The 26,013-nt window shown below is 44.8% G+C and overlaps 3 protein-coding genes and 1 non-coding gene across 6 annotated transcripts; all 4 read right to left on the bottom strand.

Annotated features, from left to right (window-relative positions):
- Window positions 1–905: 905 nt before the first annotated feature.
- LOC147323564 (NAD(P)H dehydrogenase [quinone] 1-like) lies at window positions 906–11,132 on the bottom strand. 2 transcript variants are annotated; one of them, XM_086304004.1, is made up of 6 exons: window positions 11,053–11,132; window positions 1,919–2,083; window positions 1,718–1,845; window positions 1,531–1,638; window positions 1,354–1,455; window positions 906–1,277 (listed from the first exon to the last, which is right to left on the bottom strand). In XM_086304004.1, exons 1-6 carry the CDS (start codon window positions 11,054–11,056, stop codon window positions 978–980), a joined length of 807 nt encoding a protein of 268 aa, XP_086160130.1. In that variant the 5' UTR covers window positions 11,057–11,132; the 3' UTR covers window positions 906–977. The 2 variants fall into 2 exon arrangements, with proteins under 2 accessions (XP_086160130.1, XP_086160129.1); XM_086304003.1 differs by lacking the exon at window positions 11,053–11,132 and adding an exon at window positions 2,197–2,316.
- Window positions 8,242–8,335, bottom strand: trnai-uau (transfer RNA isoleucine (anticodon UAU)). Its single transcript has 2 exons — window positions 8,298–8,335; window positions 8,242–8,277 (listed from the first exon to the last, which is right to left on the bottom strand). It is a non-coding gene; the product is annotated as a tRNA-Ile (tRNA).
- On the bottom strand, window positions 9,725–24,969 carry LOC147323563 (NAD(P)H dehydrogenase [quinone] 1-like). 2 transcript variants are annotated; one of them, XM_086304002.1, is made up of 6 exons: window positions 24,903–24,969; window positions 10,725–10,889; window positions 10,522–10,652; window positions 10,342–10,449; window positions 10,167–10,268; window positions 9,725–10,090 (listed from the first exon to the last, which is right to left on the bottom strand). In XM_086304002.1, the coding sequence occupies exons 1-6, from the start codon at window positions 24,904–24,906 to the stop codon at window positions 9,791–9,793; spliced, it is 810 nt and encodes a 269-aa protein (XP_086160128.1). In that variant the 5' UTR covers window positions 24,907–24,969; the 3' UTR covers window positions 9,725–9,790. The 2 variants fall into 2 exon arrangements, with proteins under 2 accessions (XP_086160128.1, XP_086160127.1); XM_086304001.1 differs by lacking the exon at window positions 24,903–24,969 and adding an exon at window positions 11,053–11,148.
- On the bottom strand, window positions 23,638–25,040 carry LOC147323562 (NAD(P)H dehydrogenase [quinone] 1-like). Its single transcript, XM_086303999.1, has 6 exons — window positions 24,903–25,040; window positions 24,640–24,804; window positions 24,434–24,564; window positions 24,254–24,361; window positions 24,079–24,180; window positions 23,638–24,002 (listed from the first exon to the last, which is right to left on the bottom strand). The coding sequence occupies exons 1-6, from the start codon at window positions 24,904–24,906 to the stop codon at window positions 23,703–23,705; spliced, it is 810 nt and encodes a 269-aa protein (XP_086160125.1). The 5' UTR covers window positions 24,907–25,040; the 3' UTR covers window positions 23,638–23,702.
- Between the last annotated feature and the right edge of the window lie 973 nt (window positions 25,041–26,013).

Genomic DNA, 26,013 nt, shown 5'->3' with positions numbered 1-26,013 from the left:
TTCTTGGCTGCAGTGGTTATTATATTTACATGCTTCCAGCTCCCGTTTCTGCTCGATGACAACTCGTATTTTTCCACTTTCCTTTTTCTCCCTCCTTGCACTCACAGAAACATAACGGGTATGGTAGTCCATTCTCCCTGCAGCACGGACTACACTACCCATGAGGCTACATTCTTTAGGGCTATGTCTCTAGCATTCTGCCTATTAGCTTAGCACAACAAGAACAACAAGGCGCTCTGTCACCCAGGAAACAGACATTCGCAGAGAGAGCGTTGCCCTGTAACCATGGCAACCGTAACGCTGCCGCCTGGAACAACAGAACATAGCTGTCAAACAAAACCCAAACAATCCTACGACATGAAACAAAAATACCACCGTGTAATCCATTTCTTTCAACAAAGTATATTTTCTCATAATACCACCTTTTTAAACCGTAACGGAATACAGTCACTCATACTTTGCATTTTAAATACCTAACGGTGGTACATGTATTCCGTTACTCCCCAACACTGCCTGTAGGCTGCCAACTTGTAGAACAGGGAGACTGAAGCAAGCAGTAGCTGAGAACAGCTATTTCTAGTCCTGTCACAGACATCTGAGTTGTATGAATTTTGTACATATGTAATGCTCAGTTTTAAAAAGAAATTGATAATAATTTAGTTGTGCAATTTTTGAAATGACTATTCTATTTAATACAGGGATCTGTCTTTTGACCATGACTAAAAAGAAAGTCACATTTCCTGTCCTCCCACATACACATGCTAAGGTTTTTAAACATGGCAATCAGAATTCATCCAGTCTTGAAAGCTTGCCGAGTATCCTGTTATGTACATAGACCATTTTCTAGGTGGTTGAACTGTATGAAAGCAAGTGGTGAATTTAAAAAAATCACTTCTCAAACTGAAGTTACAATAAAGCAGCCTTTTTATTGCAGTAGACATTTTAAGACCAAGACATTACATGGACCCACTCCATTGTCAGACCCCGGCCTTGGTCTGGCTGTTGGCTGGCAGTGGCTTGCCCATGTGGATCCCCACTGTGAGGCCAGACTCTTTGCTGGCATATTTCTCTTTGACCTCGGGCTTCAGCAGGAAACCCTTCTCCTTGTCAAAGTAGTCCAAGGGAGCAAAGTACACAGTGGCTTCCCCACAGAGGTTTTGCAGTCGTGTGCGCCAGCCCTCCAGCATGGAGCTGCGAGATTCAGGAGAACCAGTAGCAGGATCCCAGAAGATCTGAGGAGCAAAAACCTGGAAGCCACAGTAGTTCAGGATCCCGTTCTGCACACAGGGAGGAGCAGCTGTTACTACATGACAGATCATTTCATGCTTGGCTCTGTTTATAGTGAGACCTCACCTGCAGTGGCCACAGTGTGACATTGATGTCTCCATTGATGCCAGTGTCACTGTACACAGATTCAGGACAGTCAGTGGTGAAGGACAGCATGGCTTTCTTGTCCTGTACAGAGAGCAAGGAGTGAGCAGAGAGGGAGAGGACACAGCCTGAACACAGACACGTTGGTGGAGCTCTCACCTTGAAGATCCCCTCACTGTACCGCTTCTCCTGTGCGTAGGCACAGCCCAACACACGATCCATCCACCCCTTCATGATGGCAGGAACAGATGACCAGTACATGGGGAACTGGGAACACAGGTTTAATGGTCATTTTGATGTGGACACCTGTTAGCTGACCACAAAGACACTTCCAGTCAGACACTACCTGAAAGATGACAAGGTCTGCCTCCTTGAGCTTCTCCTGCTCTTTTTTGATGTTATCTGCAATTCTGCCCTCCTCCCATGCCAATTTAATCTGATCTGCATAGCGGTCTGCTGCAGTCTTCACACCACCTGCAACAAAAATTTAGTGTTTGCATCTGAAGAGCAATCAAAGCATTGCTATACCTGCAGAATATTTGTATACCAGTGATGTCCTCAGTAGTAGCAGCAGCTTTGAACTTCATGGCGTACAGGTCAGACACCTCTACAGTGCAGCCTTGAGCAGTCAAAGCTGCCACAGCAGCATCTTTGGCAGCAGCATTGAAAGAGGCAGGGCTCTCATGGGCATACACAATCAGCACTTTCTTGGCTGCAAAGCCAAAAAAATAAAAAGAGAGTTCCAGTCAGATCACAAACATTTCACATTGTTCAAAATAAGAGACCAAACAAGTTTCAGCAGTTACCAGGAAGAAAAAGTCTTACCCATTCTCAAAACAACAGTAAATGATGAGCGTTCTCTCTCGCTGGTATAATAAGAGGAAAAAGGTGCCCATACTGAAGAAAAACACACCTGCTGCTTTTATACACACTTCGAGCACTACTTCACACAGATGCTGTCAATCAGCAATCAGCCTCATGGGTCAGCCAGCTGCTACTGCGGGATTTTCTCTCAGGTTTCCCATTTTGTACAGAAACTTGGGCATAACTCTGAGATTAACCTAAACCTTCAGCCCAGTTCACACAAGATTCATTTATAAGTCATAGTCATCTTAGCTTCACTCATTCTACAGTGCCGTCATGTGGTCAAAGTGTCCTTTCAGTGTAGGAGCTATGGTACATGGTTTAAGTCACCATAACGTACCTTCTTCTAGAAAGTTGGTTCTGTTCATCTGGATGGTTTGTTTATAGTGGAAGGAACCTTTTGTCAGTCGTCCATGTGAGCTTATTGGTCAGAATCGGCTGATTTGAGGTTTTTCCAACATTAGAAACGCACCTTTGCACAATGTCTGAACGTTCCATCACTTACTTGCAATGGCCATGAGGTCAGTCAGTACGTATGAATATGCAAATTGTCATGACCATAGACCAAGTGCATATTCGCAGCGAGATAGTATCTGCAACCACAGCACCATTACTCGGTTCCCATTTCAGATCAGTTCAATTCAATTCAATTCAATTCAATTTTATTTATACAGTGCAGTTTTAAATATTCTGGGAGACACAAGTCAGCCTGCAGTCTCAGAGAAAAGAGCTCTAATAGGGTGATATGGTACTAGAAAGTCACTGAGTTAAGATGGGGCCTGATTATTGAAGACCTTGTATATAAGGAGCCAGATTTTGAATTCGGTTCTGGATTTAACAGGTAGCCAGTTAAGGGAAGCCAATATAGGAGAAATATGCTCTCTCTGTCTACTCCCTGTCAGTGCTCTTGCTGCAGCATTTTGGATCAGCTGAAGGCTTTTCAGGGCGTTTTTAGGACAACTTTTCAAACTCTTCAAACTCTTCTTTTATCTCAAGAATTCTTGAGATAAAAGAAAGGTTGGAGATTGACCTGTAACTAGCTAAGTAAGAGAGTAAGAGATTACTTTTTAGGTAATAGTTTAACTACTGCTAGCTTGAAGGCCTGCGGTATAGAGCCGATTATGAGAGATGGGTTGATCATATTTAAGATTGAAGCATAAATTAATGGCAGGATTCTTGGAGCAGTCTTGTAGGAATGGGGTCTAAAAGACACATTGATGGTTTGGAGGAATTAATTACTGAAGTTAACTCAGAAAGATTAATTGGAGAAAAAGACTAAATGAATACAAATTGCACTGAAATTCGATGGATATAATATTACGTCTGTGAGATGATTAAAGTTTTGTTTGTAAAGAAATTCATGAAATCATTTCTAGTTATCATTAAAGGAATGGTTGGCTTAACAGAGCTCTGAATTTTTGTCAGTCTGGCTACAGTGCTGAAGAGAAACCTTGACTCCGTGCTCAAACCAGCGTTCCTCCCTGTCCAGGATGTGTACATCCTCATCACTGAAAGAGTGTCCACTGGCCTGTAGGTGTAAATAGACTGCAGAGTCCTGGCTTGACGAGGTAGCCTTCTGTGTTGTGCCATCTGCTTCGTCGGAGGTTGTTTGGTTTCTCTGATGTATAAATCCTGGCAATCCTCCTTGCACTTAACAGCGTACAGTATATTACTCTGTTTGTGTCGAGGGACCCGATCCTTGGGGTGGACCAATTTTTGGTGCAGCGTGTTTTGGGGATAAAAAGTAACCGAGACGCGGCGTTTAAGAGGAAATGTGTCTCAACTGTTCTGATACTCCTGACACATACGAGATCACTAAGGGTTTTTGCTTAGGCAACAGTTGTCCTTCTCTCCTGGATTGGTTGGAGCTTTCTTTAGGCCCCTGGTTTGAGCGGGGAGTCAAGGAGGCCATTTACGTGAAAAGGGAAAGACCATCTCTGAATCGAGGAGGGGGCCTAAGGGTACATCTTTTGCCATCTTACAATGCTGTGATTGCAGCCATTCCCCAACTCGCTGTGAATGGTACTCATGGCCACTGATCAGTGGGCTTTGATCAATAGGCTTTAATCAATAAGCTTTGATCAGTGGTTGCTGATCAATTGCTGATCAATCGTCATGACAATTTGCATATTTCTGCCAGAAACTGCTCAGGATTTTCTATGAGTCTGTTGTGGCCAGTGCGATCCTCTATGCTGTTGCATGCTGGGGGAGCAGGCTGAGGGTAGCAGATGCCAACAGACTCAATAAACTAATCCGTAAGGCCAGTAATGTTGTGGGGATGGAGCTGGACTCCCTCAAGGTGGTGTCGGAGAGGCGGATGCTGTCCAAGATAAAGACAATGTTGGATAACACCTCCCACCCACTCCATGACATGCTGGTCAGTCACAGGAGCACGTTCAGTGAGAGACTGAGATTACCGAAAAGCACCACTGAACGACACAGGAAATCTTTCCTGCCTGTCGCCATCTCCCTGTACAACGCATCCACTTAACACACTGGTTACTGCTACAACTACACATGTTTCTTTTCCAGCTATTTATTAATGAGTGACTTATGTATATATATATATATAAACACCCAGCACGCCCCTGCGGGCGGTTTATCCTTCAAGCTCGGGTCCTCTACCAGAGGCCTGGGAGCTTGAGGGTCCTGCGCAGTATCTTAGCTGTTCCCAGGACTGCGCTCTTCTGGACAGAGATCTCCGATGTTGTTCCCGGGATCTGCTGGAGCCACTCGCCTAGCTTGGGAGTCACCGCACCTAGTGCTCCGATTACCACGGGGACCACCATTACCTTCACCCTCCACATCCTCTCGAGCTCTTCTCTGAGCCCTTGGTATTTCTCCAGCTTCTCGTGTTCCTTCTTCCTGATATTGCTGTCATTCGGAACCGCTACATCGATCACTACGGCCGTCTTCTTCTGTTTGTCTACCACCACTATGTCCGGTTGGTTAGCCACCACCATTTTGTCCGTCTGTATCTGGAAGTCCCACAGGATCTTAGCTCGGTCATTCTCCACCACCCTTGGGGGCATCTCCCATTTTGACCTCGGGACTTCCAGGTTATACTCGGCACAGATGTTCCTGTACACTATGCCGGCCACTTGGTTATGGCGTTCCATGTATGCCTTGCCTGCTAGCATCTTGCACCCTGCTGTTATGTGCTGGATTGTCTCTGGGGCATCTTTACACAGCCTGCACCTGGGGTCTTGCCTGGTGTGATAGACCCCAGCCTCTATGGATCTTGTACTCAGAGCTTGTTCTTGTGCTGCCATGATTAGTGCCTCTGTGCTGTCTTTCAGTCCAGCTACTGGTAGGATTTCTGGATATCAGCCACCTCCTCTATCTGCCGGTGGTACATACCGTGCAGGGGCCTGTCCTTCCATGATGGTTCCTCGTCTCCCTCCTCTTTCTTGGGTTTCTGCTGCCTGAGGTATATATATATATATATATATATATATATATATATATATATATATATATATATATATATATATATATATATATATATATATATATATATATATATATTGTACTATTCTTAGTTAGTGAATTGTCTGTCTTGTTAATGTTGGTTTATGTTGGTTTATAATGGAGCACTGTAACAAAAAACTAATTTCCCCCAGGGATCAATAAAGTATTCTGATTCTGATTAATGATCAAGGAACTGACCTCTGTGCAAATGTACTGTTTATAAGCTGGGGAAACCTGCAGTCAGCTGAGAGTGAAGAAGTCACTTGGAAGCGTGGCGAAACGTTTCTCCCTTTGAAAACACTACATTCAGATGAACAGAATCAACCTTTTGGGATTTACTTACCTGGATCATTGAGCGTGCATCAAGAGATTTTTAGTTTGTTGTTTAGGAGCTGACACAGTCTCTAAGAGGATGGGGTTTGGAGGATAACCGGAAAAGAGAAGCTGCAGAGAGGCATGTAAGACTGCAACTCTGCTTCCTGGTCCCAGTTCTGGATAGTCACATTTTGGGGGTTTAATCAACTTGGCCAGATTTCTAGAAATGAGAGCTGCTCCATCCAAAGTGGGATGGATGCTGTCTTTCTAAACAAGACCAGGTTTCCTCCAGAAAGTTTCCCAGTTATCTATAAAGCCCACATCATTTTTTGGACACCACTCAGACAGCCAGCAATTTAAGGAGAACATGTGGCTAAACATGTCACTGCTGGTTGGGGAGGGGAATAGAGAAAACTACATAATCCAACATCGTTTTGGCAAAGTTACACACCGATTCAGTATTGATTTTAGTGACTTCCTATTGATGTAACCGAGTATATCATTATGGGATATGGCATATATCTATAAGTTTTTAATTAAATTTTCTGACAAGCTACACAAAAACTCCACCGTATGTTGCAACAAGAACAGGAAGCTCTGCCACAAAGAGAGCACCACCCTTTCAACCTGGCCAATGGCCCCCTCAACTCCTCTTCAAGGTGAGTAAAGCAGTTCTCTTTTTAGTTAGTTAGTTTTACTGGATCTCAGTGCTGCATTTGACACAGTTGACCACAACATATTACTCAAACGACTGGAGAACTGGGCAGGTCTTTCAGGAACTGTACTAAACTGGTTCAAAACATACTTAGAAAACAGGAAATACTTTGTATCAATAGGTAACTTCACATCTGAGCAGACAAGTATCACATGTGGAGTTCCCCAAGGTTCCATCTTGGAACCCCCTCTGTTTAACATTTACATGCTCCCACTGGCACAGATTATAAAGAACAACAAAATAAACTACCACAGCTATGCAGATGACACACAAATATATATCACAATGTCACCAGGAGCCCGAGGCTCTGTACAGGCTCTTGGTAAATGCATTGAGGAAATTAATGACTGGTTGTGCCACAATTTTCTCCAGCTAAACAAAAACAAAACTGAGGTAATAGTCTTTGGCGCCAAAGAAAAACGATTACAGGTCACCAGAGAACTTCAATCTATACATCTAAAAACCACAAACCAGGCGAGAAATTTGGGTGTAGTGATGGATGCAGACCTAAACTTAGAGAAACACATTAAGACAATAACAAAGTCAGCTTACTATCACCTCAAGAATATTTCAAGGATAAAAGATCTGATGTCTCAACAGGACCTGGAAAAACTAGTCCATGCATTCATCTTTAGTAGGCTTGATTACTGTAACAGCATCTTTACAGGTCTACCTAAAAAATCAGTCAGACAACTACAGCTCATTCAGAACTCTGCTGCTCGAGTCCTCACTAAGACCAAAAAAGTGGACCACATCAGTCCAGCTCTGAGGTCCTTACACTGGCTGCCTGTCCGTCAGAGGATAGACTTTAAAATTCTGATGCTGGCCTATAAAGATCTGAATGGTTTAGGACCAAAATACATCAGTGACCTCCTGACCCAGTATGAACCTTCCAGATCCCTCAGGTCATCTGGATCCGGTCTTTTATCAGTTCCCAGAGTCAGAACCAGACACGGAGAAGCTGCATTCAGCTTTTATGCTCCTTATATCTGGAACAAACTCCCAGAAAGCCTCAGATCAGCTGAAACACTCAGTTTATTTAAATCCAGGTTGAAGACTCACCTGTTCTCAGCTGCATTTGAATAAAGCACCAAATCCACACTTTTAAGCTTAAATTTCAAAACTAACATTTTAACTACTGATTTTATCTATTGTTCTGATTTTATCTGTTTTGATTTTATATACTGTTTTGTTTGTTTGTTTGTTTGTTTGTTTGTTAATTAGTTTGTTTGTTTGTTTGCTTGTTTTAATCAATTTTAAATCATGCTTTTTTTTATTTGTTTTTGTTTCTAATGTCTCTGTAAAGCACTTTGAATCACCTTGTTGTTGAATTGTGCTATACAAATAAACTTGCCTTGCCTTGCCTTGAAGAAAGCAGACAGTAGTGCTGTCAGTAGCATTTGCCTACATGAGATTTGTTATTTTCTCAAGAAACAAGGACACGTTTTTTTTTTTCCTTGAGCATTTATCTATTGGCATTAGGTAAAACAATAGCCTGAACACTCTGCTCCAGGTGAGGCTTGAACTCACAACCTCGGCATTGCTCTGCCCAATACTGTCATATAAGTACCGCGCGCTAACCAATTGCGCCACTGGAGCTCTGAAATAAAACACCATTCATGGACCTATAATAAATCAAAGAAAAATTAATGAACAAATGAGTACTAGGCTTGAGATAGGCTGGCAGCCTGTCTAGGGTGTGTACCGCCTCTTTTTGTTTGTTGTGTATTTTTGTCATTCAAGGACCATGGACATAGAGCCACAACATTGGCTCTGATACTATCATACATGCACTGATTGGAGCACCACAAGAAAGGGTGTACCCCGCCTCATCTTAACGCTTAAAGTACAAGATACTTGGTTATAACTCAGCATACAAATAGGCTGAATTATTCAACAGTCTGTTCATTTGGTATATATTGCATATTTTCCTATTTCATATATGGGTGTTAGCCAACACAACCTTTGTAGCAGTAGCCTACAAGAGGTTTTCTATCATAAATGTGGAGAAGCATGAAGCCACTGCTCCAGGTGAGGCTTCAACTCTCACCCTCAGCATTGCTCAGCCAAATACTGTCATATAAGTACCGCGCGCTAACCGATTGTGCCACTGGAGCCTCATTCAAATCTGGAGCATTCATGTACCTATTTACAAAATTAAGGAGAAATGAGAAATTTCACACTACTGGATATAAAATGGACTGTACAACAGGCCAGTTTCGTATTTAGGATGTACCCTACCTCTTGCCCAATGGGAGTTGGGATAGGTTCCAGCCCTGAATCGGTATCAGTTGGTGAATGGACCAAAACCAGAAAATGTATTGCAGAAAAATGAAATTTTGGATGTAATTAGACCCAGTGTTTTTAGGCTGCCAGCTTCAGGACAACTATTTCTAATTCTCTCAAAGACATCTTATGTTGGAATTTTGTACATACGAAAGTTAAAATGTTTTTAGATGTGTCATTTTTGGCCTTCTTTCGACCACTGAAAGGTAATGGCTGACCACACCTTCATATTTTAAAGTGCCACATTTCCCCTCTGCTCACATGCTGAAAATTACTTGGTAATCTGAGCTCCTCCCTCCCCTTGATGAAAAGCACCAACATTCCCCACAATTCCAGCAGTGGTGCTACTGGTAGAGAGACAGTACCTGTACAGGAAAGAGGCGATGAAGTAGTGCCAAGTGAACCATGAAGGTGACGACACCGTCACATTCTAGATGGTGTAGTGAGCTGGATGGATCAAGCCGTCACTCGGCATGCTAATGCCACACGTTGCATCAGTTCTTTGTGTACCATTGCCAGCTCACATTTCTGGTATACAACAAAGCCCCAAGTGTCAATTTGGTCAGTGTTGGATAATGACACCAGTCTTGAAAGCCTACAGAGACAGCTTTGTGTATCCTGTTATGTATATGTACCATTTTCTAGATGGCTGAACTGTATGAAACCAAGTGGTGCATTTGAAACTCATTGCTCAAACTGAAGTTCCAATAAAGCAGCCTTTTTTATTGCAGCACACATTTTAAGACACTACATGGACCCACTCCATCATCAGACCCCGGCCTTGGTCTGGCTGTTGGCTGGCAGTGGCTTGCCCATGTGGATCCCCACTGTGAGGCCAGACTCGTTGCTGGCATATTTCTCTTTGACCTCAGGCTTCAGCAGGAAACCCTTCTCCTTGTCAAAGTAGTCCAAAGGAGCAAAGTACACAGTGGCTTCCCCACAGAGGTTTTGCAGTCGTGTGCGCCAGCCCTCCAGTATGGAGCTGCGAGATTCAGGAGAACCAGTAGCAGGATCCCAGAAGATCTGAGGAGCAAAAACCTGGAAGCCACAGTAGTTCAGGATCCCGTTCTGCACACAGGGAGGAGCAGCTGTTACCCCATGACAGATCATTTAATGCTTGGCTCTGTTTATAGTGAGACCTCACCTGCAGTGGCCACAGTGTGACATTGATGTCACCATTGATGCCAGTGTCACTGTACACAGATTCAGGACAGTCAGTGGTGAAGGACAGCATGGCTTTCTTGTCCTGTACAGAGCAAGGAGTGAGCAAAGAGGGAGAGGACACAGCCTGAACACAGACATGTTGGTGGAGCTCTCACCTTGAAGATCCCCTCACTGTACCGCTTCTCCTGTGCGTAGGCAAAGCCCAACACCCGATCCATCCACCCCTTCATGATTGCAGGAACAGATGACCAGTACATGGGGAACTGGGAACACAGGTTTAATGGTCATTTTGATGAGGACACCTGATCACAAAGACATTTCCAGTCAGACACTACCTGAAAGATGACAAGGTCTGCCTCCTTGAGCTTCTCCTGCTCTTTTTTGATGTCTTCTGCAAGTTTGCCCTCCTCTGATGCCAATTTGATCTCCTTTGCGTAGCAGAAGCTCTCAGCATCCTTCACACCACCTGCAAATAAAGCTAATATTTACAACTGAAGAACAATCAAAGCATTGCTATACCCGCAGAATATTTGTATACCAGTGATGTCCTCAGTAGTAGCAGCAGCTTTGAACTTCATGGCGTACAGGTCAGACACCTCTACAGTGCAGCCTTGAGCAGTCAGAGCTGCCACAGCAGCATCTTTGGCAGCAGCATTGAAAGAGGCTGGGCTCTCATGGGCATACACAATCAGCACTTTCTTGGCTGCAAAGACAAGGAGAATAGATTAATTTCCTACTCTGTCAAGAATATTTTAATCACACACTATGAAAAAAAAAAATTTACAACCTCCAATGTTTAATTTAAGTAACAATAACAGCAATCATGACCACAGAGAAGAATGGGGAGGGATAAAAGAGATACTTACCCATTTCACAGCAAGCACCTGACTATGCCTGATCAGCCTTGCAAGTGGCAAGTAGGTTGTTGAGAAAGCTGCTACTAGTGGAAGGCTTGGCATGGTAGTTTTATATACCTTCTAGCTCTCGTTACTTCAGGTGCTGTCCATCAGCAATCAGGGTCATCAATCAGACAGTTGGCTGATTGATGTCTGGCTCTGAGTATCACTGAATTGCCTCGATAACAGCTAATAGTATTATTAGTATAGTATTAGTATTAGTATTTCAAGAGGTGTCTTACCTTGAGAAATGCAAATATATAAATTAAAATACTATTTCGGTATCTAAGGCAGATAACCTAAGCAAGAAGTATGCTTACATGATGTACATACTGTGAATGCCTGCTTTTGAAACCTTAATAAAAATAAATAAATAAATTAAAAATAAAAAAAAAGAGAAATGCAAATATACAATTACCTAGCAGAACACAGGAACTGGACTGTACTTCATAGTTGGCAAAAGGTGCAATTAAAAAAAAAATCATGTTAAATGCAAAGTAAAATGATCAAAGTCAGAAGTGAAAAGTATTGTATAGAAACAGATAAAAACACAGTGACAACTTAATTGGGAAAACAGTACAAGGGGAAGGCATTTGTATTCATTACTAAATAAAACTGGCACCCTACTCTATCAAAGGACCAGTAGAAGGAAGCATAGTCTTAAACAGAAGCCCCAGTTACACCACCAACCTGTTCATGTGTCTAACCGTTTTTCCCCACTCGGCGACACACCCGCTGGGGGTCAAACTCTGGTAATTGGTGATTCTGTTCTCAGACATGTGAAGCTAGAGACAACCATAGTCTATTGTCTTCCAGAGGCCAGAGCAGGCGACATTGAAGGAAATTTAAAACTGCTGGCTAAGGGTAAACGTAAATTCAGTAAAATCATAATTCACGTCGGCAGTAATGACACCCGGTTACGCCAATCGGAGGTCACTAAAATCAATATTGAATCGGTGTGTAACTTTGGCAAAACAATGTGGGACTCTGTAGTTTTCTCTGGTCCCCTCCCCAATCAGACCAGGAGTGACATGTTTAGCCACATGTTCTCCTTAAATTGCTGGCTGTCTGAGTGGTGTCCCAGAAACAATGTGGGCTTCATAGATAATTGGCAAACCTTCTGGAGGAAACCTGGTCTTGTTAGGAGAGACGGCATCCATCCCACTTTGGATGGAGCAGCTCTCACTTCTAGAAATATGGACAAATTTATTAAACCCCCCAAAATATGACTATCCAGAGTTGGGACCAGGAAGCAGAGTTGCAGTCTTACACGCATCTCTGCAGCTTCTCTCCTCCTGCTACCCCCCCCCCCCCCCCCCAAAAAAAGCCCATCTCCATAGAGACTGTGTCAGCTTCTAAAAAGACAAAAAAACAAACTAAAAACCAGCAACAAACCAGTTAAACATAAACAATCACAAAGAAAGAACAATACAGTATCCACATCTGAACCAAAGAGTAAAATAGTAAAATGTGGATTATTATATATTAGGTCTCTCTCCTCCAAGTCTCTGTTAGTACATGACTTAATAATTGAGCGAAATCGATTTACTTTGCCTTACAGAAACCTGGTTGCAGCAGGATGATTATGTTAGTTTAAATGAATCAACACCCCCGAGTCATTCTAACTACCAGAAATCTCGAAGCACAGGCCGAGGGGGCGGTGTGGCAGCAATTTTTCCCACCAGCCTATTAATTAATGAAAGACAAAGACAGACTTTTAATTCATTTGAAAGCCTGATGCTTAGCTTTGTCCACCCCAGCTGTAAAACTCAGAAACCAGTCTTACTTGTTATCATCTGTCGTCCACCTGGGCCTTACACAGAGTTTCTCTCTGATTTCTCAGACTTTTTATCTGATTTAGTGCTCAGCTCAGATAAAATAATTATTGTGGGTGATTTTAACATCCATGTAGATGCTAAAAATGACAGCCTCAACATGACATTTAATCTGTTATTAGACTCAATTTGGCTTCTCTCAAACTTTAAAAGAACCCACCCACCACTTTAATCACACTCTAGATCTTGTTTTAACATATGGCATAGAAACTGAATATTTAACAGTGTTTCCTGAAAACCCTCTCCTGTCTGATCATTTCCTGATAACATTTACATTTACAATAATTGATTACACAGCGGTGGAGAGTAGACTTTATCACAGTAGATGTCTTTCTGAAAGCCTTGTAACTAAGTTTAAGAATATAATCCACCCACTGTTATCATCTTCAATGCCCTGTACCAACACAGAGCAGAGCAGCTATCTGAACGCTACTCCAACAGAGGTCGATTATCTTGTTAAGAATTTTACCTCCTCACTGCGTACGACTCTGGATATAGCTCCGATGAAAACTAAGGCCTCAAATCAGAAGTACCTGACTCCGTGGTATAATTCTCAAACACGTACCCTAAAGCAGATGACTCGTAATCTGGAGAGGAAATGGCGTGTCACAAATTTAAAAGATCATCATTTAGCCTGGAGAAATAGTTTGCTGCTTTATAAGAAAGCCCTCCGCAAAGCCAGAACATCTTACTATTCATCACTGATTGAAGAAAATAAGAACAACCCCAGGTTTCTCCTCAGCACTGTAGCCAGGCTGACAAAAAGTCAGAGCTCTTTTGAGCCAACCATCCCTTTAAAGTTAACTAGTAATGACTTCATGAACTTCTTCACAAATAAAATTTTTATCATTAGAGAAAAAATTACCAATAATTATCCCACAGATGTAATATTATCTACAGCTAATTTTAGTACCATTGATATTCATTTAGACTCTTTTTCTCCAATTGATCTTTCTGAGTTAACTTCAATAATTAATTCCTCCAAACCATCAACGTGTCTTTTAGACCCCATTCCTACAAAACTGCTCAAAGAAGTCCTGACATTAATTTATGCTTCAATCTTAAATATGATCAACCTATCTCTAATAATCGGCTATGTACCACAGGCCTTCAAGCTAGCGGTAGTTAAACTATTACCTAAAAAGTAATCTCTTGGCCCAGCTGTCTTAGCTAGTTACAGGTCAATCTCCAACCTTTCTTTTATCTCAAGAATTCTTGAAAGTTGTCAAACAGCTAACAGATCATCTGCAGAGAAAAGGCTTATTTGAAGAGTTTCAGTCAGGTTCCAGAGCTCATCACAGCACAGAAACAGCTTTAGTGAAGGTTACAAATGATCTTCTTATGGCCTCTGACAGTGGACTCATCTCTGTGTTTGTCCTGCTAGACCTTAGTGCAGCGTTCGATACTGTCAGTAGAACATGCTGTAGGTATTACATGTACTGCGCTGCAGTGGTTTGTATCATATCTATCTACTAGACTCCAATTTGTACAAGTAAATGGAGAGTCCTCTTCACCCACTTAGGTCAATTATGGAGTTCCACAGGGTTCAGTGCTAGGACCAATTCTGTTTACATTATACATGCTTCCTCTCTGCAGCATCATTAGAAGACATAGCATACATTTTCACTGCTATGCAGATGACACCCAGCTCTATCTATCCATGAAGCCAGGTAACACACACCAATTAGTTAAACTGCAGGAATGTCTTAAAGACATAAAGACCTGGATGGCTGCTAACTTTCTGCTTCTTAATTCAGATAAAACTGAGGTTATTGTACTCGGCCCTGAAAAGCTTAGAAATATGGTATCTAACCAGATTCTTACTCTGGATGGCATTACCTTGGCCTCCAGTAATGCTGTGAGGAACCTTGGAGTCATTTTTGACCAGGACATGTCCTTCAACGCACACATTAAACAAATATGTAAGACTGCTTTCTTCCATTTGCGCAACATCTCTAAAGTTAGAAATATCCTGTCTCAGAGTGACGCTGAAAAACTAGTTCATGCATTCATTACTTCCAGGCTGGACTACTGCAATATTATCAGGATGTCCAAAAAACTCTCTGAAAAGTCTACAGTTAATCCAAAATGCTGCAGCAAGAGTACTGACAGGGACTAGAAAGAGAGAGTAGATTTCTCCTGTTTTGGCTTCCCTTCATTGGCTTCTTGTTAAATCCAGAATTGAATTCAAAATCCTGCTCCTCACATACAAGGTCTTAAATAATCAGGGCCCATCTTATCTTAATGACCTTGTAGTACCATATCACCCTATTAGAGCACTTCGCTCTCACACTGCAGGCCTACTTGTTGTTCCTAGAGGCCTAAACGCCATACACGTCGACCAAGCCGGTTTGAGGACTTTGATGTTAACTATACAGGCCACCTCTTTAGGGAAATGCTGCAGTGGGATACCCCACAGCCTCACACAAGAAGCGACAGAGTTCAGCCTCAGTATAGTCATACGCCACCCCTCTACAGCGACAGGGATGGGGCCTATTACAATACACCCCCTCCACTGGGAAGAAGTGAACAAGATGTGGACCTTAATAGGAGCCTCTCACCTGAATTTGCACCTTCTAATTTGCTAGGGTCTTCAATACACACATTTCATACAGAATTCAGAGCCTTGCAGGCCGAAAGAGAGCAGCTACTCCAATCACAGCAAGTTTTACAGGAGGGCCTCAAAGAACTGAAGGAAGCAAAGAGTGACCTCAGAGAGCTGATTGAAGTGGCTCACCTGCTGAGGAAGGATATGGCTCACCTGACTGCCTCACAGCCTAGCACCAATCATCCCCCCAAACGCGGTTCAGGAGAGGTATACACCACCCCTGAGACAATGCCACAGGAGGAGGATGAGGAGGTGTGGCCCGACCCACCGCCATGGCCTGAACCGATGGAAGAGTTGCACATGGGATTCTCCCAAATGAAGGTTGACGAACAATACTCCGATGATGGTGTACAGTACCACCCTCTACCCCGCACACCATATTTCGCTGGTGAGCCTTCGCTGCCTAGTCATCGCTGCACCCTATATCAGGACCCTGTGGTTAAGGATGGAAACACGTTTCATGCCCCTCCACAACACTCTGTGCCACCCCCCTGCTGGGCACCAAGTAAGACAGGTTTGCTCCCAACCAAGCCTGTTCCAGCCAGTTCCCCCTCTCTTGTCACTGGAGTAACCAGTGGGCACGGCAGCAACCCATCTGCTCCTCTTTCGGCTGAGCTAGTGTACAGGGGGCCCAAACCAACCATTCCAAGGTTCATTCATTCTGATCCCTCTGAGTTTGCTAGGCTCCGCATGGCTTTAGAGAACCTACTCCCTCCTAATGCTACTGAGCTCTTCAAGTATCAGATACTTGTGGACCACCTCAAACTAGATGAAGCTCGACTTATTGCCGATGCTTACCTGAACTCACCCAAGCCTTATACTGACACCATGGCAGCCCTCCACGACAAATTTGGACAACCTCATCAGCTCGCCTTGAGAAAGATAGCAAGTGTCCTGGATGGTCCTGAAATAAGGCGAGGTGACACAGTAGCCTTCCAAAGGTTCTCCCTTCAGGTGCAGTCACTAGTTGGGCTGTTACAAACATTAGGACTGGAAGGAGAAGCGGAGTTGAACTGTGGGTCCCACGTTGCCCGACTAATAAGTAAGCTTCCTGCCGAACAGAGAGCTGATTTTCATCAACACCAGTTTAAACAGCCCGGGAGCACCTACACTCTGTACGACCTATCTGCATGGCTTCGTCAGGAGTCCTGGTGTCAAGGATTTGACGGCCAAGCAGGTGTAAGAAGCAGTAGAGAAAGGACCAGTGTAAAGGCTGAGGCCCGTCCAGGCCGACAAACCGTGACAGTCCTACATAACCTAAAGGGGCCATCAGAACACACTTTTTCACCAGTGAAGGAGAGTCGAGCTAGAGGGAAGGTTAAGAACAAAGCCTACTGTGCCTACTGTGAGAGCACAGAACACTATTTCAGCCAATGTGATGATGTAGCCAAGCTCTCCAAAGAGGAAATAAAGGACTGGATACAGGTCAACAAACGATGCTGGCGCTGTGCCCGAACTCATTTAGCTGCTCAGTGCACACTAAAGAAACCCTGCAGCCGCTGCCAGGGTAAACATCTGCTGGCTCTTCACGAGGTAAATGCCAGGACAGAAGGAAACAACGCTGGCATGGCTGCAAAGGAGGAAAGCTGCCTAACCAGTTCGGCTTCGGGCTCACTCTACCTTGATCGCCATGGGGCTGGCAATCGTGTCATGCTGAAGATTGTACCTGTGCTTTTGAGCCATGGAGAGCGGACTCTAGACACCTATGCTATACTTGATGACGGTTCAGAGAGGACCATGCTGCTCCCTGCTGCTGCAAAGACTCTTGGTCTGGCAGGCATCCCGGAGGACCTGCCATTACGAACCGTCCGCCAAGATATTCAGATGCTTCATGGACATACCGTATCCTTCAGCGTCTCTGCTGCTACCAACCCCGGATCCTACTACAAGGTTGATGGAGCGTTTACAGCTGATCGTCTCAACTTAGCTCACCATACTTATCCTATCGACCAGCTGAGAAGGAAGTACAAATACCTGCATGGGATCCCGGTCCCTGCCCTGAAGGAAGCCAAGCCTCTGCTTCTCATTGGTTCAGACCAGCCACACCTGATCACCCCCATAGAACCAGTCCGCCTCGGCCCATCTGGAGGCCCAGCAGCAGTCCACACCCGGCTTGGCTGGACCCTTCAAGGGCCAAGTCTTTTCATGGGGCGGCAGACCCAGCCTGTCCTATCCCTGTATACATCCGCCCAATCAGACGAGTTGCTCAAACATGTGGAGCGGCTCTGGCAGGTGGACGTGGTGCCTTACCGATCCGAGAAAGAGGTCACTCGGTCGAAACAGGATCAGCAGGCTGTGGCCCTGCTCGAGGCAAGAACAACTCGCAGGATGGTCGATGGAGTCTTCAGGTATGCTACACCTCTACTCCGTCACCCACAGATGCCGCCACTGAATGCACCAAAGGAATCAGTCATGCCCATGCTTCGAAGCACAGAAAGGCGCCTGTTAAAGGATCCCAGTCAGGCTGATGCCTACAGGGCAGAAATGCAGAAGCTGATCCAATCAGGAGCCGTGAAGGAAGTTACGCATGAGACTTCGCCCAAGGAGAACTGGTACATACCGCATCATCTTGTCAGTCATAACGGGAAGAATCGCCTGGTGTTTAACTGTTCCCATAAATACCTTGGACAGTCCCTGAACCAGTTCCTGTTGCCTGGCCCTACTCTTGGAGCTTCCCTGCTGGGGGTGCTGGTCAGGTTTCGTGAACACCCCATAGCTGTGAGTGGAGACATCAAGGGGATGTTCCATCAGGTACTGCTCCTCCCTGAAGACCGGCCCCTGTTGAAGTTCCTTTGGCGGGACTTAAAGGTGAATGAACTCCCTAAAATCTTCGAGTGGCAGGTCCTGCCATTTGGGACAACTTCAAGCCCCTGCTGCGCCACCTTCGCCCTGCAGCATCACGTGATGGAGCACACACAGCCTGACGACAGCCTGAGATTCTCCATCGAGAGGTGTTTCTACGTAGACAACTGCCTACAGAGTGTTGGCTCACCGGAAGAAGCGAGAGATCTGGTGGATCGGCTAAGAGAGTTGCTGAAATCAGCTGGCTTCGAGCTACGTCAGTGGGCTTGTAATGATCCAAGTGTCCTGAGCCATTTGCCTCCAGAAGCTAGATCACAGAGTCTGGATCTGTGGCTAGCCGAGGACAAATCCAACCCGCTAGAGACCACGCTCGGGCTCAGCTGGGACTGGAATACCGACTCCTTGGGTTATAAGCACAGGCCCGTGTCCTATGAGGTGCCAACCCTCAGAAACATCTATAGAGTCCTAGCCTCACAGTACGACCCTTTGGGCTATCTGTTACCCTTCACCACTCGGGCCAAGCTCCTTCTCAGGCAGTTATGGGATAAGAAGCATGGTTGGGACGACTCGAATCTTCCCTCCACCCTCCTGCAAGCTTGGTCTGACTGGGAGGTGGAGCTTCAGTTTTTACCTCACCTTACCTTCCCACGTGCCTATGTTCCTGCCAGTGCTAACTTAAAGGGGGCCATTCGTGAGGTGCACATTTTTGGGAATGCTTCTGAGAAAGCTTATGGAGCAGTGTCCTATATGAGGACTGTAGAACAGGATGGGCAAGTTCACCTCACCTTCATCCTAGCTCACTCCCGGGTAGCCCCCAAACGAGCTCTCTCTATTCCCCGCCTCGAGCTCTGTGGAGCTTTGCTGGCAGCGCAGCTGGCCAGTACCCTGAATAAGGAACTCACCTCAGCGATTGAAAGAACAGTCCTGTGGTCTGATTCGACCACTGTTCTTACCTGGTTGAGCTCACAGTCCTGCCGCTACAAGGTTTTTGTAGGAGCCAGGGTAGCTGAGATACAGGAGTTGACGGAACACTGTACCTGGCGCTACATAGACTCAGAGAGTAATCCAGCGGATGACCTGACGAGAGGGAAGGCTCTGGCCGAGCTCAAAGTGCCTAATCGGTGGTCGAATGGACCCCCCTTTCTGCTCAACAGTCCTGACACATGGCCAGAGAACCCGAGCTCCGAGCCCAGTAATGACGAACTTGAGCTCCGGAAAACAGTCTTCTGTGGAACCTCTATCACCTCCACACCTACCTGTCAGGATGGAATGGCATGCAAGACTTGGCAGGAGCTCTTGGATGTTACTGTTAAAGAGCTTTGTGGTCAGGGACTCTCGACTGCGCCATTTAGTGCCGAGGACTATCAGAATGCTGAACAGGCCATCCTCCGGCAGGCTCAACAGGAGTCATTTCCTGAGGAGTGCAGATTGCTTTCAGAAAGGAAACCTGTCTCATCCAGAAGCCGCTTGCTTACCCTGGCACCTGAACTGGATACCTCAGTGGGCCTCATCAGAGTAGGGGGTCGGTTGCGACGCCTAGAAGGTCTTGACGGACCTATATTGCATCCGATTGTCTTGGATCCTTCACACCCTTTCACACGCCTGCTTATCCAGAAATATGATGTTGATCTGCATCATCCAGGCCCCGAACGGGTCTTCGCAGAGCTGCGGAGGTCTTACTGGATACTGCGTGGAAGAGAGGCAATTCGCAAGCACCAGCGAACCTGTCCTGAGTGTCAGCGTTGGAGGGCACAACCCTCTGTTCCCAAGATGGCTGACCTTCCAGCTGCTCGGCTTAGACTGTACAAACCAGCCTTTTACTCAACCGGTGTTGACTGTTTCGGGCCTATGTTTGTGAAGGTAGGAAGACGTCATGAGAAACGCTGGGGAATCATTTTCAAGTGTATGACGACGAGGGCGGTACATCTTGATCTCCTAAGTAGCTTAGACGCGGATGCGTTCCTCATGGCCCTGAGGCGATTCATAGCCAGAAGAGGGACACCGGCAGAGTTATGGTCTGACTGTGGGACCAATTTCAAAGGGGGAGAACGAGAACTCAGAGAAGCCTTTGCCAACATGTCAGAGACATTGCAAGGGAGGCTCGCCCGTCAGAAGATCAGATTCCAGTTCAACCCCCCGGCAGCCCCACATTTCGGAGGTGTATGGGAGAGGGAAATCCGTTCAGTGAAGACAGCTCTGCGCACCTGTGTGGGTTCCCAACCTCTTCACGAGGAGGTACTCCGTACAGTTCTGCTGGAGGTTGAATTGATCCTTAACGCAAAGCCCTTAGGCTACGTTTCCACCGACGTAGCCGATGTGGACCCTGTGACACCCAATAGTCTCCTCATGGGGCGGCCTGATGGATCACTACCCCAGGTGGTCTACTCTGAGACAGAGAACCTCAGTCGGCGACGTTGGAGGCACTCACAGATGCTTGCTGATCAGTTCTGGGCAAGATTCATCAGGGAATACTTGCCTGGCTTACAGGCAAGGCAGAAGTGGCAGTCAACTCCTCCTGAACTTCTGGAAAAGGCAGTTATTATGGTTGCAGATCCACAGCTGCCTCGAGCCTTGTGGCCAATAGGCCATGTGATTAAGGTTCATCGTAGTGATGATGGACTTGTCCGATCTGCTGATGTGAACGTTAATGGACGTGTTTACACCAGACCAGTTGCTCGGTTGGTAGTTTTACCTGCCGTGCCATCGGAAGACAGCGATACTAAGCAGAATAGCAAGTCGCCTCCCTCAACTGATTAGGGAGCCTTTTTTCGGGGAGCAAATGTGTAACCACATTTGGGGGCGGCTGTATAAAAGGCTCTGGGATTTTATGTCTATGTTCTGCAATATTGTGTGGGGTGGAGTCGTAGGAAATGACGTAGGCAGAAGTTGGGGGTATCGCGATGCTACTCGAGAAGAGGAGATTTTTCTGTGTTAGTTCTGTTACCTCGTAAGCTGTGTTCCTGGTTGCCATCCTTCACGTGATGCTCCGAGTGTTAAGTTCATGACTGGAAACTGCTGGCAACACTGAGCATCTAGGTGGCAATAAAACAGCTGGCGGTGACAATCCAGCAAAGTGGAAGCCTGTTGTCCTCCTTCCTGTATCCTGACCGATACACCATCTTGTTAGCTGCTGAACCTAAAAGAACTAGCCCTCACCAAGTACTCCTCAACATTGTGTCTACACATAATGGACAACTTGGCAAAGAAACAACATTAAATTGTATATTTAGGCACTTTGTTACTAGCAGCCAGTTGCCCAAACACATAATTGGTTCCATTTTCTTCATCTGCATCTATTAAAAATGCCAAAGATAACAGAGTTTGACAGCTAAAAATTTTACTTTTTACCAAAAAGGTGATTCTCAAATAGCTTCTAGCCAAGAACGTATCTTAGTCATATGTTAGTAAGTGTCCTTAAAAATGAGGGAAACTGGAAAAGTGGAGAACAAAAGAAGAAGTGGAGGAAGTAGTGAAAAGCAGATGGAAAGTATCTGAAATCCCTAAGAAATAGGGGGGAAAGCAAAGACCTGATACAGAACCTGAGAGATGCATCAGGCCCTTTAGCTGAACCATCTACTGTTCACTGAAGGCTCATCAGAAATGTTCTCAGTGGATGGTTGGCTGTCAAGAAGCCATTCTTACGGAAGGGAAATGGGGAGAAAAGGCTGAGGTATGCCAAATTACACAGAAACTGAAGTGAAACATCAGTGGTATTGGGTCTCATGGAGTGATGAATCCAAATGTGAACATTTTATTCACGTTATTGTCAATATAAGGTCAGGAGAATGATGAACAGTGAGTATCCATGGCCACCTGTAAAACGTGGTGGATGCCACATCAGCGTCATGGTCTGGGGCTGCTTTTCTGACAGTGATGTTTGGATCCACAATGATATAACATCTGGAAACTTCAGACTGGCAACATTTTTCACCATAACAATCATGCCAAACACATTGCCAATGAAGCAACGCAGACCTGGATAGAAAAACACACACTGGGACACTATCAGTCACTGATTGGCATCCCCAGAGCCCAAAACTCAATATTACTGAAGCAGTGTGGGATCATCATCAAAGAGAAAAGAAAAAAAGGCAGAAAACATGAAAAGAAAAGCTTTGGTGTGACCTCCAAGAGACCTGGAGAATTATTCCCAAAACTATTATGGAAATCACAAGAAAGCTTTCCAAAGAGAGTTCAGAATAAAGGTGTCATACAAATATTGCCAAGTTTGTTAAAATTGTACATGTACTGTATTTCCATGTAAGTTTGCACACATTTCAGTAAGTAGCTCCACCGATTTCCTATTTTCCTAACCACCCCTTATATAAATAAAAAAGGGTGGTTCAATATGTTCCAAACTCTTTCAAATATCTGCTCTAGCTACCATAAATAAAGCCATTTACAAAAGTATTCCTGCATAAAATTGCACACTTTGAATGTTATCAGCCCCAACCACCACTCGGTTGTTTTAGTCACTAAATTAGGTTGAGAGTCAGTGGAGTCAATGCTCTGAAAAGAGGAAAAAAAAAAAAAAAAAAAAAAAAAAAAAAACACACTTTGGAGGATTATGTATAAGACATAAGAGAAAATATACTGTATGCCAATGTTTAAGGTCTGGTTTCCTAGACGTAATTAAAACTTTAAACTTTACTGTTGATGCTGGGAGTGACTCAGCTAAGGAGAATATTAGCATGGCCATGTTAGCTGCTAGCAGTGACAGAGCTAGAAATATCTCAACGTTGGTTTTAGTTGAAAAGAAAAGTCACGTGCTAAATTACTGGCACAGGTGGCAGGACTTAAGAGTCCTGTGAGGCCGCTGGCAGCTCTCATTTCTTGACCTCAGCATGGTGATTAGCTCGCCAACTATAACCCGGTATTCAGATTGTGCTGCAAATAGCATATTGTAGAAAATTAATGAAGTCAGTTTGACAAAGCCAGAAAAAGTCACTTGACTGCACTTTTAAACACTTGGGTGGTTGCACTGTACAATTGCACCAACCTGCTCAGTTGCGTAGATTGGTCAGCACAATTACACGCGTTTGGTGGCAACTTGTGTCAAGTGATTACTATAAATCAATGACGCATCAGACTAATCAGGCCAGCCTGAATAAGAACAGGCATCTCCATATAGAAGTAGTCGCTATACAAACTTGCTATGCAGGGTTGTCAGTGAGTACTTGTAGGTGGCAAGTTTCTTTAAGTCATTGTGCAGTAGTAGTGTCCAAATTACTGAACTCACAACCACTTTACACACATTATCCAGTTACAACTTGAGAGCTTTGATTCATTAATAGACTCGATGCTCAAAAATCAGAATAAAGCAGCCTTTTTATTGCAGCACATATTTTAAGACATTACATGGACCCACTCCATTGTCAGACCCCGGCCTTGGTCTGGCTGTTGGCTGGCAGTGGCTTGCCCATGTGGATCCCCACTGTGAGGCCAGACTCTTTGCTGGCATATTTCTCTTTGACCTCAGGCTTCAGCAGGAAACCCTTCTCCTTGTCAAAGTAGTCCAGGGGAGCAAAGTACACAGTGGCTTCCCCACAGAGGTTTTGCAGTCGTGTGCGCCAGCCCTCCAGCATGGAGCTGCGAGATTCAGGAGAACCAGTAGCAGGATCCCAGAAGATCTGAGGGGCAAAAACCTGGAAGCCACAGTAGTTCAGGATCCCGTTCTGCACACAGGGAGGAGCAGCTGTTACCACATGACAGATCATTTCATGCTTGGCTCGGTTTATAGTGAGACCTCACCTGCAGTGGCCACAGTGTGACATTGATGTCACCATTGATGCCAGTGTCACTGCACACAGATTCAGGACAGTCAGTGGTGAAGGACAGCATGGCTTTCTTGTCCTGTACAGAGGAAGGAGTGAGCAAAGAGGGAGAGGACACAGCCTGAACACAGACATGTTGGTGGAGCTCTCACCTTGAAGATGCCCTCACTGTACCGCTTCTCCTGTGCGTAGGCAAAGCCCAACACCCGATCCATCCACCCCTTCATGATTGCAGGAACAGATGACCAGTACATGGGGAACTGGGAACACAGGTTTAATGGTCATTTTGATGAGGACACCTGATCACAAAGACATTCCCAGTCAAACACTACCTGAAAGATGACAAGGTCTGCCTCCTTGAGCTTCTCCTGCTCTTTTTTGAGGTCTTCTGCAAGTCTGCCCTCCTCTGATGCCAGTTTGATCTCCTTTGCGTAGCAGAAGTTCTCAGCATCCTTCACTCCACCTGCAACAAAAATCTAGTGTTTGTATCTGATGAACAGAGCAAAGATGTTTCAATACCTATAGGATACTGGTATACCAGTGATGTCCTCAGTAGTAGCAGCAGCTTTGAACTTCATGGCGTACAGGTCAGACACCTCTACAGTGCAGCCTTGAGCAGTCAAGGCTGCCACAGCAGCATCTTTGGCAGCAGCATTGAAAGAGGTAGGGCTCTCATGGGCATACACAATCAGCACTTTCTTGACTGCAAAGTCAAAGAGAATAGATAACACAAAGTGCCCATTAGAGCAGAACCAGTTCATTAAAGCACTGAAAATAAAAACAACCATCAAAAATACTTACACATTCTGACACAAGTGCTCCGCGGTACTGCTGATGCTCACAAGTCACTAGTACTCCAATGGGGGGAAAACTGCTACTGGTGTAAAGCTCAGTATCCAGGATTTATACACCCAATGGGCTCTGCTTCAACCAGGTGCAGTCAATCAGCAATCAGAGTCATCACTCTGCCAGCTGGAAGTGGGGGATTTTCTCTAAGGCCTCTCATCTTCAGATCTTTTTGTCTTTTAACTGCATGGACACCAAGCATGCGTCACTCCTACAAGATGATTAAAATTAGTTTTTCAATGTCTGTCATTTAAAAGACATGAAAATGAATCATCTTTCAGAGAAACTGATGTCGTCACCATGACATGAATGTTATCTAAGGGTTAATTAATTCTATTAGATGTTGAAACGAGGAGCTAAGCAATTAAACAGGGGAATGATCTTCATTAATCTATATACTTATGCAAAATTAGCGCCAAGATAAAAGTTTGTAGCTATTACAGATATTATGAAAGCAGCCGTGAAATATTATTACTAAATCCTTCATGCCTGTAGCTGGAAAAGCAAATTATAACATGTCAAGTTCAATCTGCTACAGATCGCATAGAAAACATCGGTTGAGAAAGCATCAAAACAATCGCAACAGTTAACTGTGGTCATTCTTCTCTAGCTGCAGGCTGTGGGGGGGAGCATAAGCTGCAGGTTAAAAACCTTTTTAAACAGAACAACGGGGGTGCAACAAAGCGTGCACATCTACACACAGTGAAGTCACTCAAAGAAAGCTGCGTGCTCCCACTAACATGATTTATATTCTGAAAACACTCCTCATTCTTCACCTCTGTGTCAAATTGCCATATTTTGTGGGGGTATATTATGGCAACCTCACGCAGGCCACAGTGCGTATGAGGCCCCATCTATCATATACAACCCACCCTCTCGAGAACAACACAAACAGACACACAGAGGCAGAGAGATGGAGTAGGCGGCTGGTAGACAAGGCAGAATGTGAGTGTATAACACCACCAAATGACTCTCTCTGACAATGGACACCATTATCTAGCACTGCGTTGTTTTTCTCTTTTATTGGTCTCAGCATATTCATAATTCAACACATGACATACAGGAA

Source organism: Aulonocara sp. 'chitande type north' Nkhata Bay, linkage group LG8 (genome assembly GCF_057382095.1).
Source record: "Aulonocara sp. 'chitande type north' Nkhata Bay isolate Kocher_YH1m ecotype deep benthic linkage group LG8, A_spYH_male_GT1.1, whole genome shotgun sequence".
Classification (NCBI taxonomy): domain Eukaryota; kingdom Metazoa; phylum Chordata; class Actinopteri; order Cichliformes; family Cichlidae; genus Aulonocara; species Aulonocara sp. 'chitande type north' Nkhata Bay.
Note: the sequence above shows the minus strand (reverse complement) of the source record. Positions and strands in the feature narration are given on the sequence as shown.

Bases quoted from the DNA above. Each gene is read 5' to 3' on its own strand.
- LOC147323563 (XM_086304002.1), bottom strand. The intron at 10,450-10,521 runs GTAGTGTCTGAC...CTGTGTTCCCAG, and splicing joins CAGACCTTGTCATCTTTCAG to TTCCCCATGTACTGGTCATC. The intron at 10,269-10,341 runs GTGAGAGCTCCA...TGCTCTGTACAG, and splicing joins ACAGTGAGGGGATCTTCAAG to GACAAGAAAGCCATGCTGTC.
- LOC147323562 (XM_086303999.1), bottom strand. The intron at 24,181-24,253 runs GTGAGAGCTCCA...TCCTCTGTACAG, and splicing joins ACAGTGAGGGCATCTTCAAG to GACAAGAAAGCCATGCTGTC. The intron at 24,003-24,078 runs GTGAGGTCTCAC...CCCTGTGTGCAG, and splicing joins TCACACTGTGGCCACTGCAG to AACGGGATCCTGAACTACTG.
- LOC147323564 (XM_086304004.1), bottom strand. The intron at 1,846-1,918 runs GTATACAAATAT...TTTTTGTTGCAG, and splicing joins TACTACTGAGGACATCACTG to GTGGTGTGAAGACTGCAGCA. The intron at 1,456-1,530 runs GTGAGAGCTCCA...CTCTCTGTACAG, and splicing joins ACAGTGAGGGGATCTTCAAG to GACAAGAAAGCCATGCTGTC.